Source organism: Elgaria multicarinata, chromosome 8 (genome assembly GCF_023053635.1).
Source record: "Elgaria multicarinata webbii isolate HBS135686 ecotype San Diego chromosome 8, rElgMul1.1.pri, whole genome shotgun sequence".
Taxonomy (NCBI): Eukaryota; Metazoa; Chordata; class Lepidosauria; order Squamata; family Anguidae; genus Elgaria; species Elgaria multicarinata.
The window spans coordinates 27,502,696-27,518,579 of NC_086178.1; the positions used below are offsets into that span (position 1 = coordinate 27,502,696).

Here is a 15,884-nt window from a genome sequence, read left to right on the forward strand (position 1 = left end):
TCACTCCACCCGGTTCATTTGTCTTCATGTACCGCGGGGAAGAGGGAGAGCCCATTTACGAACAGAGGGGCGCATCTAACATACCCGTGTCTTCGGGGTCGGACTAGATGGGTCTTTCTAGTCCACCCAAAGGCCCCTAAGTCGCACTCACGGCTCCAAAATGGCTGCTAAGGCCTCACCGGGGGCAGGGGAGAGCTTCCCCCTAGTGGCTAGGAATGGAACATTCCCTGAGCGCGAGCTCCGGCGGTTCGCTCCCTATAGCGCCACCTTTCTTTTCTCCACTCCCCCCGCCCCAACTCCCTGACGTATGCATTTCCCTCCTCCCCTATCTCGTTTCTCCAGTGAGCCGGCAGCCCATCCTGTCTCATCGCTAAGAAGCAGCCAATCAGGCTGCCCGACTCGGAGGGCGGGCGAGGGAGGTGGGCGTGGCCATTGCCGTCTGTCTGAGAGCGAGGCTGTTGCCTCCTCCCCTGCCCCATGTCTGTCCCCTCCCCTCCTCCCTTCCCCCACCTTTCGCTCGCTCGCTCGCTTCCTTTCGCTACCGGCACATTCCGCCGCCCTGGTGAGGCCTAAGCCAGTGGGAGCGGCTTGGAGCAGGAGGCCGCTGCTCGATTAGTCAAGTCAGTCGCCAGGCCGGAAAGCAGCGCGTCAAAGCCAGCCAGACCTCCGCGGTGCTGAGGGAAGGCGAGCGGGGGAAGAGAAGAGGCAGCGGCGGCAGCACCAGGAAGAGGGGCCCGGCTGGGTCCGGGAGAAAGAGGAGGGAGAAACGGAGGAGGAAAGGCCGCGCTCCCTGCCTCCCGCCATGGCCGACAACGAGAAGCTGGACAACCAACGGCTGAAGAACTTTAAGAACAAAGGCCGCGACCTGGAGGTAGCTCCTTCCTTCCTGGGTTCCCGGCGGCGGCCCGCCGCTTCGCGCTAAGGGAGGGGCCGGGAGGTCGGGGATCAGATAGGACAAGGCCTCCGCCTCGGCTACTGTCTGTGGCGTCTCTGCTAATCTCCTGCGGCGGGGCCTTCCTCGAGGCGAGGCCGGAGCCGGAGCCAGCCGCGCCCCCGCCCCCCCAGCGGACGGACCGAGGGAGGAAGGGAGGGAGGGTGGACTGGCCGTCGGAGGGTGGGGTCCGTTGGGTTTTCCTCCCCTCGCTAGGGGTTGGGAGGGCCGCGGCCTAGGCTGCTTTCACTCGCAGTGGAGGCGCCGCCGCCGCCTTACGTTCCCTTTTTCTTTACCCAGTGGGGATGCCTTGCGCATCTCTCCTCTAATATCTTGGCACTTGGACTTAAAGGATAGGCGGTGAGGAGAGTGAATCAGTAGGTTCAGGGTTAGTAGAGCGGGAAAAGAAGGGGGCACTGTTTCTGGAGCGGATGGAGGCGCCCCATCCTCCCCACCCACTCAGCTGCCTAACATGGAAACTGCCGGTTAGATGACATGTTTCTCTTTCATCTGTTTTGTCACTCTCCCCACCCCCCCAATCCCCGTGACATGTATTTTGTCACTAGGAACGAGACTTTTGAGCCACACAGTTGCAAGACAAACAAACAAAAGCCAAGTTTTACAAGGTGCTACATAATTAAAATGTTCCATCAGGTATTATAAAAATAAACTAGACTGTATGGAACTACCTTTTGCCGACATGGAAAACAGGTAATATATGCATGTAAGGAATTAAAAATCTTTTAAACCCATCCTGGCTTGGGCCATGTTTACTTAAATTAAAAGTACTGTTTACACTAAAGATGGTTTTAATTAAGATTTCTTTGTAGAATGATACTGTTCACAAACCTATTCATCTGTATTCAGCCCCAAAAGGAAGTTCTCGCACTTTATTTAAATACTCTTAAAGGGCCAGTTCAAGCAACTTCACCATTTATCAAAGCTTAAGGGAAATACTTACAAGTACTTTTCATCAGGTTGTCAGTTCACATCTTTCTTGTGTTTAAAAATAAAAAGAAAGCATGACTTGGAAATGCCTGTGAGGTTCAGCTGTTTAAGGAAACAATGTAGGCAACATGGTTGTTACCTCTCATTTGAGGGGGGGGGGGGGGGAATCAGCAGTTGAGATGTGTAGAATACTAGCCTGCAGCCACTCTGGATTCCATCTAAATCTTATATGGCATAACAATGATTGTCTAATATTTTGGTTATTTTGTCCACAAGCAAAGTGTAAAGTATGAATGTGCTGCTCTACTGCAGAATAATTACATATGCAACCTTCCCAGCATGTCTTTAGGATAGCATTTGCTTTCATGTGGTCCACTGAACCAATGAAGAATCAGTAACACAGAGCTGGAGAGCAGACAAGATGGACCTGAGTGGCATATAGCTCATTCATGGACCCTTCTGCTCTTGACTAGATTTATCACAAACTCTTGTTACCAATTCCACCTGTGAAACAAGTTCACCGTGACACTGCCCCAATATACCAATCTTGTACCCCTCAAAATGCTAATGGATAAACAATCCTTTAGCTGCTATTGTAACTCCAAATTGGGAATGTGGTCACAACACATTTGTGTTTGAAAGTTAAGGCTGCAGTCTTATTATACACACTCCACCTGGGAATAAGTCCTGTTGAATTCAATGGGAATTATTTTTGAGTAGATTTGTATAGTATTGCACTATACAAATGTTTACCCATATTGTATTGTGTGAGATTAATGAATTTTTGAAGAACTTTTGTTCTAAGGTTTCCTTTACTGTGATTGGTGCAGTAATTTCCTTAGCTTTTGTGCTCCTTTACAGAAGGGGCATGTAATTTGGAATTCTCTGTTTGGAAAAATATCCTGACTTCTGGTCCATCACTAATTTGCCTGCATATTTGCTAGCAGTTAACATGACCTTTGAATTGTTTCACAACTGCTGGTAATTTTGCACTTATTCTGTAATGTGTTTATTTGCAAAGTTTTATTCTAAACATGAAAAATAGTGGAATAAGTCTGTTACTTCTTAACATGGTTTTAATAACTGCAGGCCACCTTGCCTGCTTTTTGATAATTTCGTGTTAGTTGGAAAGGCAGTCTCTGCACAATAAAAGCTAGATGGCAATAATAATTTAAATTCTTTTAGATGAGTTCTTTAGGAGTGTACACACTCATGCCAAAGCTTAATACATTGGACTGATTCAGATGTCATAACAAACATTGGGTGTATGAGCTTCTTTCTCTTTCTCTGGCGTGTGCCAGAGGAGAGTAGAAACATTTGCCTTTTGCCTTTTTTTAAAAAAAATCCCTGTTATGTCCAAACTTGGAGAATTGTGGCTTAAACTAGTTTGTTCAGTCAGTCCAGGATCAAACCAAGATTTCAGATCCTAACTTGTTCACTAACTGGAATTTAATCAAATCATAGTTCCCCAGTGGTGATATGTGGTTTATTTATAAGTAGAACCGGATGCTTTCAATCTCCAGAGGAGATTGCCAGCAGTGTAGAAGGTAGTGAAGGCTCATTTACATATTGGGAAAGTTTTCTCTTGCATCAGAACTGGCCAATTGAGTTGCTCTTTTTAACATGCCTGTATTTTGGTTCATTCTGAATTCTGTGAAATTCCCAAAAGGCCCAAAATATGAAGGTGTGTTACATTGGACTCAGCAGCAATAATAGTCTGGAGTATTGCAACATTTGGGGGTGAACACTTGACTTTGCTTTTTCTAACTACTCTCTGAATATGAAATCTCTCTTTCCGTAGATTAGCATGATAATACAGCACAATATAGGATGCAAGACTGGATATTTCAAGGCAGCCCTAGATTTCATTTTCCTCCTATTGAGTGAGCTGCCTCTTCCCAGTGCTCCGAAAGCAAAGGAAGTTCCTAATACTGAGAGAATCTATCTCCTGAGCTTCTAAAATCTAGCTGTCTACTATAGTCTGGATTATGCAGTTTCTGAATATTCAGCTGTGATCCAGGTCTTTATAATGGTACATTTTAAACTGGATTATTTTCTAAGAAAAGCTTTACAGTGCAATCCTACATATTGTTTACACTGGATACAACATCATATATCTAACTGAATTTTAAGGAGTTGCAGATCACACATTGGTGGTACCATTGAAGTACTTAACAAAATATGTTCAAAAGAGACAAAATTGAAGCAGTTTTTTCACAGATAATGTCTCTGACAAATATTTGATTGTTGCAAGATAATAACTTGGTTCACACATATTAGCCCATGTTTCATTTAACTCTTTATTGAATTCTGGTTTGTCATGATGTGTGAACCCAGCTGTGCTAATAATCCACGAACAACACAAGAATTCATGGTTTATCATTGGATTGTGAGCACTGAGTGGTTCAAGCGATGGATTGTTATTGCATACAGACTCAGAACCATGGGTTGTTTCACCAGACTACACAGGTAGCGGACTAAAGTGGTTAAAAATAAAAATCAGCCACAGTGAAGCAGTAGGCAAAGAAGGTGGGAACCAAACAGCCCAGGGAGTGAGTTTGTTTCATCATCTGCCATGCAGACTCTGGGTAGACCAACAGTCCATTGGTTAAATAAACTGTGGGTTAGCATTATGTGCAAACCAGGTCAGTGTAATGAAAAACATAGGAGAAACAAGATTTACACCAATGAATGCTACTAGGTATCTCTTGTCAATTTGAAAGTAGTTTCTCTCAGGCACTGACTGATACAGTACACATCTGCCTTGCTAGAGTTATTTTCTGTACATGCAGATCTGACTGCATTTTGAGGTTCCTCTCCATTGAAGTGAAGGAGGCAGCCTGTATTTTCAGAATTTCTGTGGGTATATAGAAGCCCATATTGAATTCTTAGAGTGGTGAACTCATAAGGTTTTACAAGATAAAATATTTCACATGAGTAAACACAATTCTATAGAACTCAAGGATTAGCATACAAAATAGGTTGTTAAAAGTTACAACATTTTTTTAAAACTAGCCATATGTTTTAAATAATCAAATGTACTACAGAGTTGAACAAGCTACTTGCTAATCATGAAAAGTTTTTTGGGAAGCTGTGGGTGAAAGGTGGAGCTTGGGGTTCATGTGAGGTCCAACTAAGTTACAGCTGGAGCTGATCTATAGAAGCCTCTGCTATAGTAGTACTTCCTTTAAAATGTATGTCAGAATTGCATCATGTAGTGTGACTGGGACACTCTCCCAGCTATGCCCGCTAGGGTACTTGGTTCAACATCAAGGTAGACGTGAGGGCCAGGGATGAGGGGGTTGCTATGGTCTATAGGAACTCCATCTCCCTCTGCAAGCTCCCTGTCCATGTGACTACTGGTCTGGAGTGTTTGCACCTTGTGTTGGGTCAGCGGGACAGATTAGGGATTTTGTTGGTGTACCGCCCACCCCGCTGCTCAACAGACTCCCTAGGTGAGCTGACGGAGATGGTCTCGGCTGCACTGCTGAGATCCCCCAGACTGTTGGTTCTGGGGGATGTCAACGTTCATACTGAGGGCACCTTATCTGGAGCAGCTCAGGATTTCATGGTCTCCAAGACAACCATGGGACTGTCCCAACATGCCATCGGCTCAACACTTGTGGCAGGGCATACTCTTGACCTGGTTTTTACAACTCTACATGGAGATGGTGATCTGAAAGTGGGGGACCTCACATCAATTGCTTCGCCTGGATCAGATCACTGCTTGCTGAGGTTTAGAATTGCATCAGCTTTAACCCTCTGCAAGATGATCCCCCCCCCCCCCCCCGGAGACTAATGGTTCTGGATGGTTTCCAAAGGGCCCTGGGGAGTTTTCCAGCTGATAGGGCTGGCGCTCCTGTCAAAACCCTGGTTGATCTGTGGAATGCAGAAATGACCTGGGTGGTTGACACTCCTGAGCGGCCTCGCCTGAGTAGAGCTCATACAGCTCCATGGTATACCCCAGAGCTGAGAGCAATGAAACAAATTAGGAGACGGCTTGAGGGCAGATGGAGATGAACTCCTAGTGGGTGCAACCAAACACTGGTAAGTGCCTATAGTAAGGTATATTCAGGGGCAGTGAGGGCAGCAAAAAACCAATACCTTGCTGCCACTATCAAATCACCTATTTGCTGCCCAGCAGAGCTTTTCAGAGTTGTCCGGGGGCTATTACGCGCCAGTCCCAAGGACATGATAGAGCCATCTGAGGCCCGCTATAATGAATTTGCTAGGCACTTCCAGAATAAAATCTTTGGCATCCACCAGGACTTAGACTCCAGTGTTATAGCAGGTGAATCTAGTGAGGTATCCAGAGCACAGCCTTGTCCAGTTTTCTGGATGAATTTTAGTTGGTACAGCTCGAGGATGTTGACAAGGTGCTTGGACATGTTCGTGCAACCACCTTTGTATTGGATCCTTGCCCCTCTTGGCTAATTAAAGCTAGCAGGGATGGAACAGCCGGCTGGGCCAAGGAAGTGATAAATGCCTCTCCGTGAGAGGGAGTGGTCCCAGGCCATCTGAAAGAGGTGGTAGTGAGACCTCTCCTGAAGAAATCTTCCCTGGACCCAGAAAATCTTAATAACTACAGGCCGGTGGCAAATGTTCCATTCCTGGGCAAGGTCCTTGAGCGGGTGGTTGCGGGCCAGCTCCAGACACTTGGATGAGACTGATTATATGGATCCATTTCAATTGGGTTTCAGGCCTGGTTTTGGCACAAAAACAGCCTTGGTTACCCTGTATGATGACCTATGTTGGGAGAAAGACAGAGTGTGTGTGTGACTGTTGATTCTCCTTGATCTTTCAGTGGCTTTCAATATCATCTACCATGGTATCCTTCTGGAGTGACTGGCTGAGTTAGGAGTGGGAGGTACTGCATTACGCTGGTTCCACTCCTACCTAGCTGGTCGGCTCCAGAAGGTGGTACTGGGGAAACATTGCTCAGCCCCATGGATTCTTCAGTATGGGGTTCCGCAGGGGTCAGTTTTGTCCCCTATGCTGTTTAACATTTACATGAAACCGTTAGGTGTGGTCATTTGGAGTGCGTTGTCATCAGTATGCTGATGATGCACAGCTCTGTTTCTCCTTTTTTTATCTTCAGCAGGTGAGGCTGTGGATGTGCTGAACCAGTGCCTGGCTGCGACAATGGACTAGAAGAGGGCTAATAAACTGAAGCCCAATCCAGATGCTGTTAGTGGGTGGTTCTGCTGACCGGATAGTGGGTGTTCAACCTGTTCTGGATGGGGTTGCACTCCCCTTGAAGGAACAGGTTCGTAGTTTGGGGGTTCTCCTAAAACCATCTCTTTCACTTGAGGCTCAGGTGGCCTCAGTGGCACAGAGTGCCTTATACCAGCTTCGGTTGGTGGCCCAGCTACGCCCTATCTGCACAGGGATAACCTAGCTTCAGTTGTCTATGCTCTGGTAACCTCCAAATTAGATTACTGCAATGCACTCTGTGTGGGGCTGCCTTTGAAGATGGTTCGGAAGCTGCAGCTTGTGCAAAATGCAGCAGCCAGATCGATAACCGGAAGGTTTGAGCATATAAGACCAACTCTGGCCCGCTTGCATTGGCTGCCTGTACATTTCCGAGCCCAATTCAAGGTGCTGGTTTTAACCTATAAAGCCTTACACGGCTTGGGACCACAATACCTGACGGAACAGCTCTCCCAACATGAACCTACCTATGTACACTATGCTAAACATCTGAGGTCCTCCTTCGAGTGCCTACTCAGAGGGAAGCTCGGAGAATGGCAACAAGGGAGAGGGCCTTTTCGGTGGTGGCCCCTCAATTATGGAATTATCTCCCCAACGAGGCTTGCGTGGCGCGAACATTGTTATCTTTTCAGCGCCAGGTCAAGACTTCTCTTCTCCCAGGCATTTAACAGCATATGCTGAGTTATTTTAACTGACCCTAGAATAGTTGTTTTAAACGGATATTGTCTGTTTTTGTTTGTATTTTATGCTATTTACAGTTTAAAATTTTGTATATCTGTTTTTAACGTTCATTGTTTTTAACTTTTGTAAACTGCCCAGAGAGCTTCGGCTATGGGGTGGTATATAAATTTAATAAATAATAATAATGAATGATAATTAACTTTTCCCCCTCAAGTGTCATTATGGATAAAGTTCCATCAAACATTATGGTGCCTCTCCGTCATCAGCAAACCCATTCATGTATGTTGCATGAAATTGTTGTATGTCTGTAAGTGGAGCTTGGATCCAATATGTTCTGGCTATCCCTGCCCCATGTCTACAGCCTTTCTTGCTGGTTTGCAGTTGGAGTGTGGGCAGATTAAGTGCCTGCCTGAGACTTTTTTTTACTCCAAGTGGCTATGGTGCATATTTTGAGAACCATCACAGGATCCACTGTAGTGTTACAGAGGATACTGGCACATAGCTCTGATTGTATACAGTTATTACAAGAGATCCTAGGACATTTCTCTGAGGCCATAGCTAGACGGGGTAATATCCCGGGGATCATCCTTGTGCACCCACATGACGCACAGGGGATCCCGGGAGGAGGGAGGAATGATCCCTCCCTTTCCCTGGGATATCACCCTACCCTTTAGGTGCGTTTTTTCGCAGTCTCGGGAAGATCCCAAGACTGCGAAAAGTGTGGCCCACCATCACAGTTTGTCCCAGCTCCTCGCAGTTACCCTCCTCTAGGGCGGGGGGAGCGGGGGAAATGTTTTTTTCATTTCAGTGCACAAGCGCTCGTGCACTCCTGTTGTGGGCGTGACGTCCTGTTTCTCCGAGGGCGTTGCGCACCGCGTGTAAACAGGAAGCGCTCTTGCGATAAAAATATTGCGAGATCCTCACCCCTCCATCGCGGTAGACCCGTAGGTCTGGCTGAGGCCTGATTATGTGCTGCTCTCATTAGTACACTTAAAAATACTGCCTTCTGAAGCAATCTCTTGTCTTGCTTATGCATTTGGATGGTCAGGGGATTCTTAGCATTTGTACTGCAGCCAGGTTTTGTGATATTTACTTTGTAACATAATGGCTTAACAAGACCGATCGTAGGACTGCCTCTGTGCTAGCAGATCCAGTTTATGTCAATTGCATTTTCAGAAATATAAATAAAAACCAGAGAAAGGAACAGCTCAAGACATGACTTTGTTGTAAGACCTGAGAAGTGTACTGCTAGCCAGGTATCTAGCACTAGTCATTTTCAAGTGATTCCTGAGACCACCTTAATAGAGGAAAAAGCTGAAGAGCCAGGCATTTTGTTGAGACCTATGTCATATGACAAAAAAACAATCCAGTTCAGTTTAAATTTAAACTGAAAAGTATCTTGTCTCTGCTGCAGTGGAAACTTCAAAGGACTTCCATGCTGTGTGCATAGTTTTCCCTGTAAGTTGCATAGGTGCACAAATGTAATAAATAGTTGAGGTGGAGACCTTCCTGTGTAATAGCTGTAAACGAAATGTAAATATGGGTGCCTGCAAAGAATGAGCAAATAAGTATAGATCTCATAACAAAGTTTTAAGAACCAGTTCTGTAGTTAATACTGGAGTAAACTTCTTAGATCAAATGGCTTTATTGGGGTCCCAGAAATATTGCTATTGCAAGTGTCTGTTCAAGTCGCTTGTACAATCAGGCATGATCAGATTTTTAACATTGGTAAAATTTAGATACTTTCCCCTGTACTGTAATGTAATTTGGGATTTATAGGACACCTAGAAAATCTTGTTTTGATATATGTTTGTTCCATATTTTTAAAAAGCCTTAGATTTTACCTGTGTAATGTCAAACCAGGTATTTTACTGTAAAATTGGAGACTGGCAGGGATTTGAGTGCAAGTAAAGTGCTACAGGAGAAAAAAAATAGTTGTTAACCACACTTTTCTTCCTGTAGAAAAGAACTTTGCTATTTTAATCTGCAGTGGCTCTTAATGTATTCTCATGTTCTTACATATCACATTTTCATTTATGCTTAGACTATTGACCCCATGTAGTTAATCGGTGTGTTGCTAATGGATGGAAATGCCTTCCTATAGGAAATCCTTGATGTAGAGCTTCTGGGTGTTGGTACCAGTTTTGGACAAGAAAACATGAACAGACATGCCTGAAATAGTCAGTTTACATAGTCAGTTTACATAGTGAGCTACAGTGCTCAGTGGTTGGTTTTTTAAAGCATGCTGTTGGCTATGAATATATTCTTAAATGTTTTCCCCTTTCTATAGTTTTCCTAGGCATTTGCGCTTTTTTTGTTACTATTTTTAAGAAAAGCCAATTTAGCAGGTCTGTGCTAGTACTTGGAGCTACGAGTTGTGGGATTTATGTTAACAGTCCAATGCAAGCGTTCAAAACTAAGCATGGAGAGGCTGCGCACGTTGCTCCCTCCCCCAAATTTCCTCCCTTGAGTGGCCGAAGGCGAGAACAAGTATGGATAGAGTTGCAGCCAAGACTGTCATGAAACTTGGCAAAGGACACAAAGGCCATGTGGCTTCTGCCAGTGAGTTCCAGATAAGTGTGTTTATCACAGAGTATCTTCCCCTCTTTCCATTTGAAAGGCTAGACTACCGACAGGAAGGGCCTAAGAGTTTTTGTTCCCTGAAGCAAAGGAAAAAGTGATGCCTACCTCCATTCCACATGCAGAAGCCAACTGGACTAGCCGTTGAAACTTCAGCACTGGCAATGCGGTAAGGTCATCCACCACATGTGAGGGCAATAGGCTAGTTTAGAGAGTGCAGGACAGGATGTGTCCTCCAAGAGATTGGAATGGCTGAGAGGCTCGGGAGGACTGGCTAGGGAGTTGCTACTGCTGCTTTACAGTGTCTGCTGCTTGGGGCAGTTACCTCACTTAACCTAATGGTAGGATGGTGATAACCTAATACCATTCCTTCTAGCAGTTAACCTGGATAGTTGAGTGTCTTCCAATTTAGAAGCAAAATGAGGATACCCAAATATGACTGTGATTTTTGCATACTTTGGTATGCAGAAGTGTATATATTTGTAGATTAGAAGAGAAGAAAAGATTTTTAACTCCCCAAAACAGCCTAACAAGGAACCAGTGGCTTCTAGGATGCACAAAAAGTTGGTTGTCAGTTGAGGAAATTGCCTCTTCCAGCAGGTTATAATGTGTATTTTGGATGGCATGATTAAGATTGGAGGGATGTTTCATGAGGCTAAAAGAGCTCCCCTCCTTGCAACTATACAGAAATGTTTCAGAAGGAAAGAAAAGGGAAAGAACACCCTTTTCCTTTCTCACTCTCCACAACTGCCCCCTCCCCCGGTATATAGCTTTATAATATGCTCAATTTGAGGAATGGCAGATGACCTGGGCCTTCTAGTGCTATTTAGCACAGCAGAGGAAGAGTTTGGAGGCTGGGAAAAGAAAAGTCCTTGACTTTTCCTTCCTCCTACTGATGCCACTCCCCTGAGAGATACACTGCATCGCTCATATTAGGGTGGATGAAGCCTTGAACTCAAGGTTGCAGGTTCCACTTGTCTATATAGTGTTAGTAAATGAGATTAAGATCATGCAGACAAGTAAATATGATAGTTCCCAAAGTTCAAGGGAAATTATTGAGGATATCCATCAAAACTCACAACATGGGAGGAGAAAATAAATCTCAATTCAAATATGTCTCCTCCTTGAAGCCTCACTCCCCCAAACTGCTTCTTGGCAGTTATCTGACATTTGTTATTTCTTTCGGAACAAACTGATCTTGCTCAATTTCAATGCAAGCACAACATTCTAACATTAGGAATTAAGCTCAACCACATCCAAAGTCTGAGTGAGAGAACATTTATGTATCTGCAATAGTCAAGGGGTCACTTTCAACTGAAAAAGGGATTCTCAAGATTCTTGATGGCTTTTCCAATAGCATATCATCTTAAGAAGAAGCCTTCCAGACTGGCACTCATCCCAGCAGGCTGGGCAACTTTCCCAAGAGAAGATGTAATGAAGCCACAGCCTGCCATGTTGGGTGAAAGGATGCGGAGTTTCCCCTCTGGCAAGTCTAGTAAGAGTTTTTGTGAGAGATTACTGCTGTGTGTGAAATAGTTGAACCCACTCTTCAACATTTTGCATGTCTTCTCTTGTGTTGGTACTAATAGTCAGGAGGATGTCAATAGCAAAGTTGGATTTGGATAAGTTCCCATGGAAAGTTTTCTTTTTTTAGACATGGTACTAAGTTAAAGTTCAAAATGCACATATTTGCACAATATTAGTGGCTTTGTAATTTGCAAAAAGAGAAAACAGTTCAGGCCACATTGCATATGCTATTAGCATATGTCAATCAGTTCATAAGATCTCTTCTCTCCCTACATTGAGGGTGATGTATCATATGAATTTGGCCAGTCAGCATAGCACCTGAGTAACGCATTGCATTGTGTTTGTGTAATGCGGACCCACTCCACCATGTAAACTGGGTCCGCTGCTTGGAAGAGTGTATGAGCTGGCCTCCGGCATACTAGCCAGAGTTCTGATTAATTCTTGTCTGCTTACCCAAGGAAAAATTCCAGATTGGCAACTCTGAACAGTTTAATCATGGTTTCCATTGATATATAACTGTGGAACGTGTGCTTCTCAAATCTAAGAGTGGATGTTTTCCTGGGGCAATTAGCAGTTTGCTACAAACTAATAAAGACATCACTAGCAAATGTGATGTGATCTTGGCTCATTGTTTTAATGGTTTATGTATGGGCTTGTTCAGACGACCAGCGGGGCAAGCAACACAGCACCAGTAGCTTCCCCTGCCAGCCAACACAGCCCCTCCATCCTAATCACAGCTTGCAGAATGAATTGCAGGGTGGGTAAACATGTACTATGCTCACACTGAATTTGGATGACCAGCGCGTGCGGGGGCAAGAGAAAAGAACTGATGCTGTGTTACTCTCCTGCTGATCGTCTGAACTGAGGCTGTGAGTTGGTAAAGCTGTAGTGCCTGTTTCGTAAATGTAGCAATTTGAGACTTCAGCTGGTTCAGTGTGCTTTCACATGGAGTTCTTAGGACTTAAACAGACACTGTACTCCATTGTATCAGAGGACACCCTGCTTCGTAGCAAGGATGAGAATATTGGATTTCAGAGAAAATATATATTGTGGCAGATCTGCTTGTCGCCTTTACCTCTTGTATGGACTTGACCTGATGGCGTAGATCAGCGCCTTTCCCAATGTTGGACCACATGTGTTGGACCACAACTCCTATCATCCAATCAGCACAGCAAACACTTTGTTGGCTAGGAATGATGGAATTTGTAGTTCCAACATTTGGTCAGCACCAGCTTGGGGAAACCTGATATAGATCAATATAAAATACTCATGATCAGTATGAATGTTGTCTTTCTGGTTGCTTTGTTAGGCCTTTGTCTTGCTCAAGGTTACATTTCACTGAAGTCTCAGTTTCTCGTGACCGTTGAGTTGGAAATGACTCTAAGATCTTCAGGTTTTTTAATGAAACTTCCGCATTCTGTAGTTCTATACTGTGTCATTGCAATTGAGATACTATCTTTGGATTTCACTTTGCACTCAAATCACTCTGATGAATGGAGAAATATTTCATGGTCTTTTTGAATCAGCTTCCAATGTTTAAGGCAGGGTGGGCAACATCCAGGGGTTGGGGGCTGCATTGGCCCCCCTGGAAGCCTGCAAGGGGCTGCACCTCTCCACACCACCAGCAGAAGTGGCTACCGCTACTGAAGCCCCAGCAATTTTGGGGGCTTACAGGGAGTACGTGCCTTATTTCCAAGCAGAATTGTGCTCCTGACAGTCCATGAGACAAATGTTTGGTGGGCTGTCGGAAGCTTGATTCTGCTGGAGAACAAGGTCCATGCCTCGTTTCCCAGCAGTTTCAGTTGCCAGGACTGGGGGCATAAACAGTGATGGCAAGTCACATGTTGTCATCCCTAATTTAATAGATGCTTTCACATTCCTTGGCATCTAGGTGTCTAGGATTTTTCACTTCCTGACGTAATATAATGATAGTTCAATTTACATAACACTTTAGAGAGTTCAGAGCACTTCATATATGTTCTCAATAATCCCTAATTCTGCCCTTGTAAGGCCAGGTTTTTATTTCAGTATTGTAAATGGGAGGTGGGGCTGAGAGAGAGAAGCTTGTGTATGGCCCAAGGCAGGATTCAAACTAGGGGCTTTGCTAAGCCACTGCAGTGTACCAGCTCTGAAGCAGACCGTTTAAACATGTTTTAGCAAATGGTGAGTGGATGTTCATTAAACCCTTATTCTCTTTTGGATTAGTTCTTTGTTGTAATGTAGAGGAGCCTATTGCTGTTACATTTGAATGTGGAGTTGGGCAGGGAGAGAAAGGCAAGGATTTTACACTGACCCAGTTCACACAACCAGAGTGGCTTAAGCCAGCCATGGTGGCCATGTTCAAGCTGTAGTGATTACGCAAACTGGGCCAGTTTGTGCTTACATCAAGAAAATTCCAGTTAATAGGTTTTCAGGTAGAATACTGTAATTTTATACTTGCTTATAGCAGGGATCCCCAATGTGGTGGCCTTAGGCAACTGCAGTGGTGCATATGAAGGGGTCCCCACCATGGTGCCCATGGGCATTTGATTCCTCCCCCCCATTTTTTAAAATATACTTACATGAATTTGTATGAAATGCATACAATATTCTAGCAACTATACATGGGCGGGCTTCAACAAAAGCAGATCAAATATACAAATAAGTATCCATTTGAAGGCGTTAATATTCCACCCATTCAAATGTTGAAAGTAGTGTAAGGTCCTCAGTGCATTTATAGAAGGTCAATGTTTATCCTTCCAGTGTTGTCATATCAGTCTTTTAACTGTCCTAGGAGTGCAAAGAATCCATTTACTCTGACCATTTGTTAATTTCCATGAAGCAGGTAAATAATTTAAAAGACTTTGTACATCAGTGAATGTTAAAGACTGTTCCAATGCAAAATTTATCTGTGCAATACCCCCCCCCCCCCAAAAAAACAAGCAACTATTGGACATTGCCAAAAGATAAGGCAATCCCTTAATAAAGAGACATTCTGTCAGTCACACATCAAACAGAATGATTTGCTAAAGAAGACACTGCCTAACATCCATAGACACAACAGGTTGAAATCAAAGCAGCGATCCACTGATTACGCATTTTGTGGTGGTGCCCACAACAGTTTCTCAAATTCCCAAAAGTGTCCATGGGTCAAAGGGTGGGGACTACTTGTAAAAAATGTATAAGTATTGCAATACAAACGTCTACATAATGCAACATTTAAATCACGTTCATTGTGCTTTATTTCCCCCCTATAGTTCAAGTCATATACCTGTGGTGTATTGGGACAATTATTATTATTTTTTGTAACATGGCATACTTTTTTTTAGTTTCGTTGTTGATTTTACTTGTATTTAGCATACATGCTAAATTAAATCATTTTCTAGTGATTTTCTGATGTAAACTGAAAATTCCCCGATGCAAATTTTCCAGTTCAAAATTTTCTGGAAATATCATATCAATGAGGGAAACATGGAAAAGCCAGGAAACCATCAAACGTGTTGTCAGTGGAAGGGAGTTGTCGTCTGGGGAGCATTGAAGGGCTGGATTTGTCCTGTGTGCTTGAGATTAAACATTTCTGACCTAAACCACGGTCATGACTATAAACAAGCTTCCGACTCGAATAGGTCCATCCCTTCTCTCCTGCGCTTGAGAGAAAAGTGAAAACTGTTTTCGCTTTGGAAGAACAAACTGCAGTTCTATACAAACCCTGGTAAATGTGGTTTGTTCTATCCCAGGTTTGTACAGAACATGGAACTGTGGTTTGTTCTTCTAAACAGTGGATATTTTCGCTTTCTCCTCATGCACAAAGGATGGTATTCAATTAGCTAAGTTGGAATTTATAGCAAAGTAGGGGAACAGTTCATTCATTTTGCCATAGATTCTACTAGGTAGAGGGTAGGCAAACTTTTGGGGCATGTGGACGCATTTAACAATATGAGAAACATTCCTGAACACCACCACAAAGTGGCTGCTTATGGGAGGTGTGAGTAATCACAGCAGAAATATAACCTGTTCAAAAGACTTA

The 15,884-nt window shown here is 44.1% G+C and overlaps 1 protein-coding gene across 1 annotated transcript in view; it reads left to right on the plus strand.

Moving 5' to 3' along the window:
* The first annotated feature begins 510 nt into the window (after positions 1-510).
* The window catches only part of KPNA4 (karyopherin subunit alpha 4), a 39,829-nt gene continuing 24,455 nt past the window's right edge, over positions 511-15,884 (plus strand). The window contains exon 1 of the mRNA XM_063132029.1: positions 511-871. Within this exon, the coding sequence (XP_062988099.1) occupies positions 803-871 (69 nt within the window). The 5' untranslated portion in view covers positions 511-802. The remainder of the gene's footprint in view (positions 872-15,884) is intronic.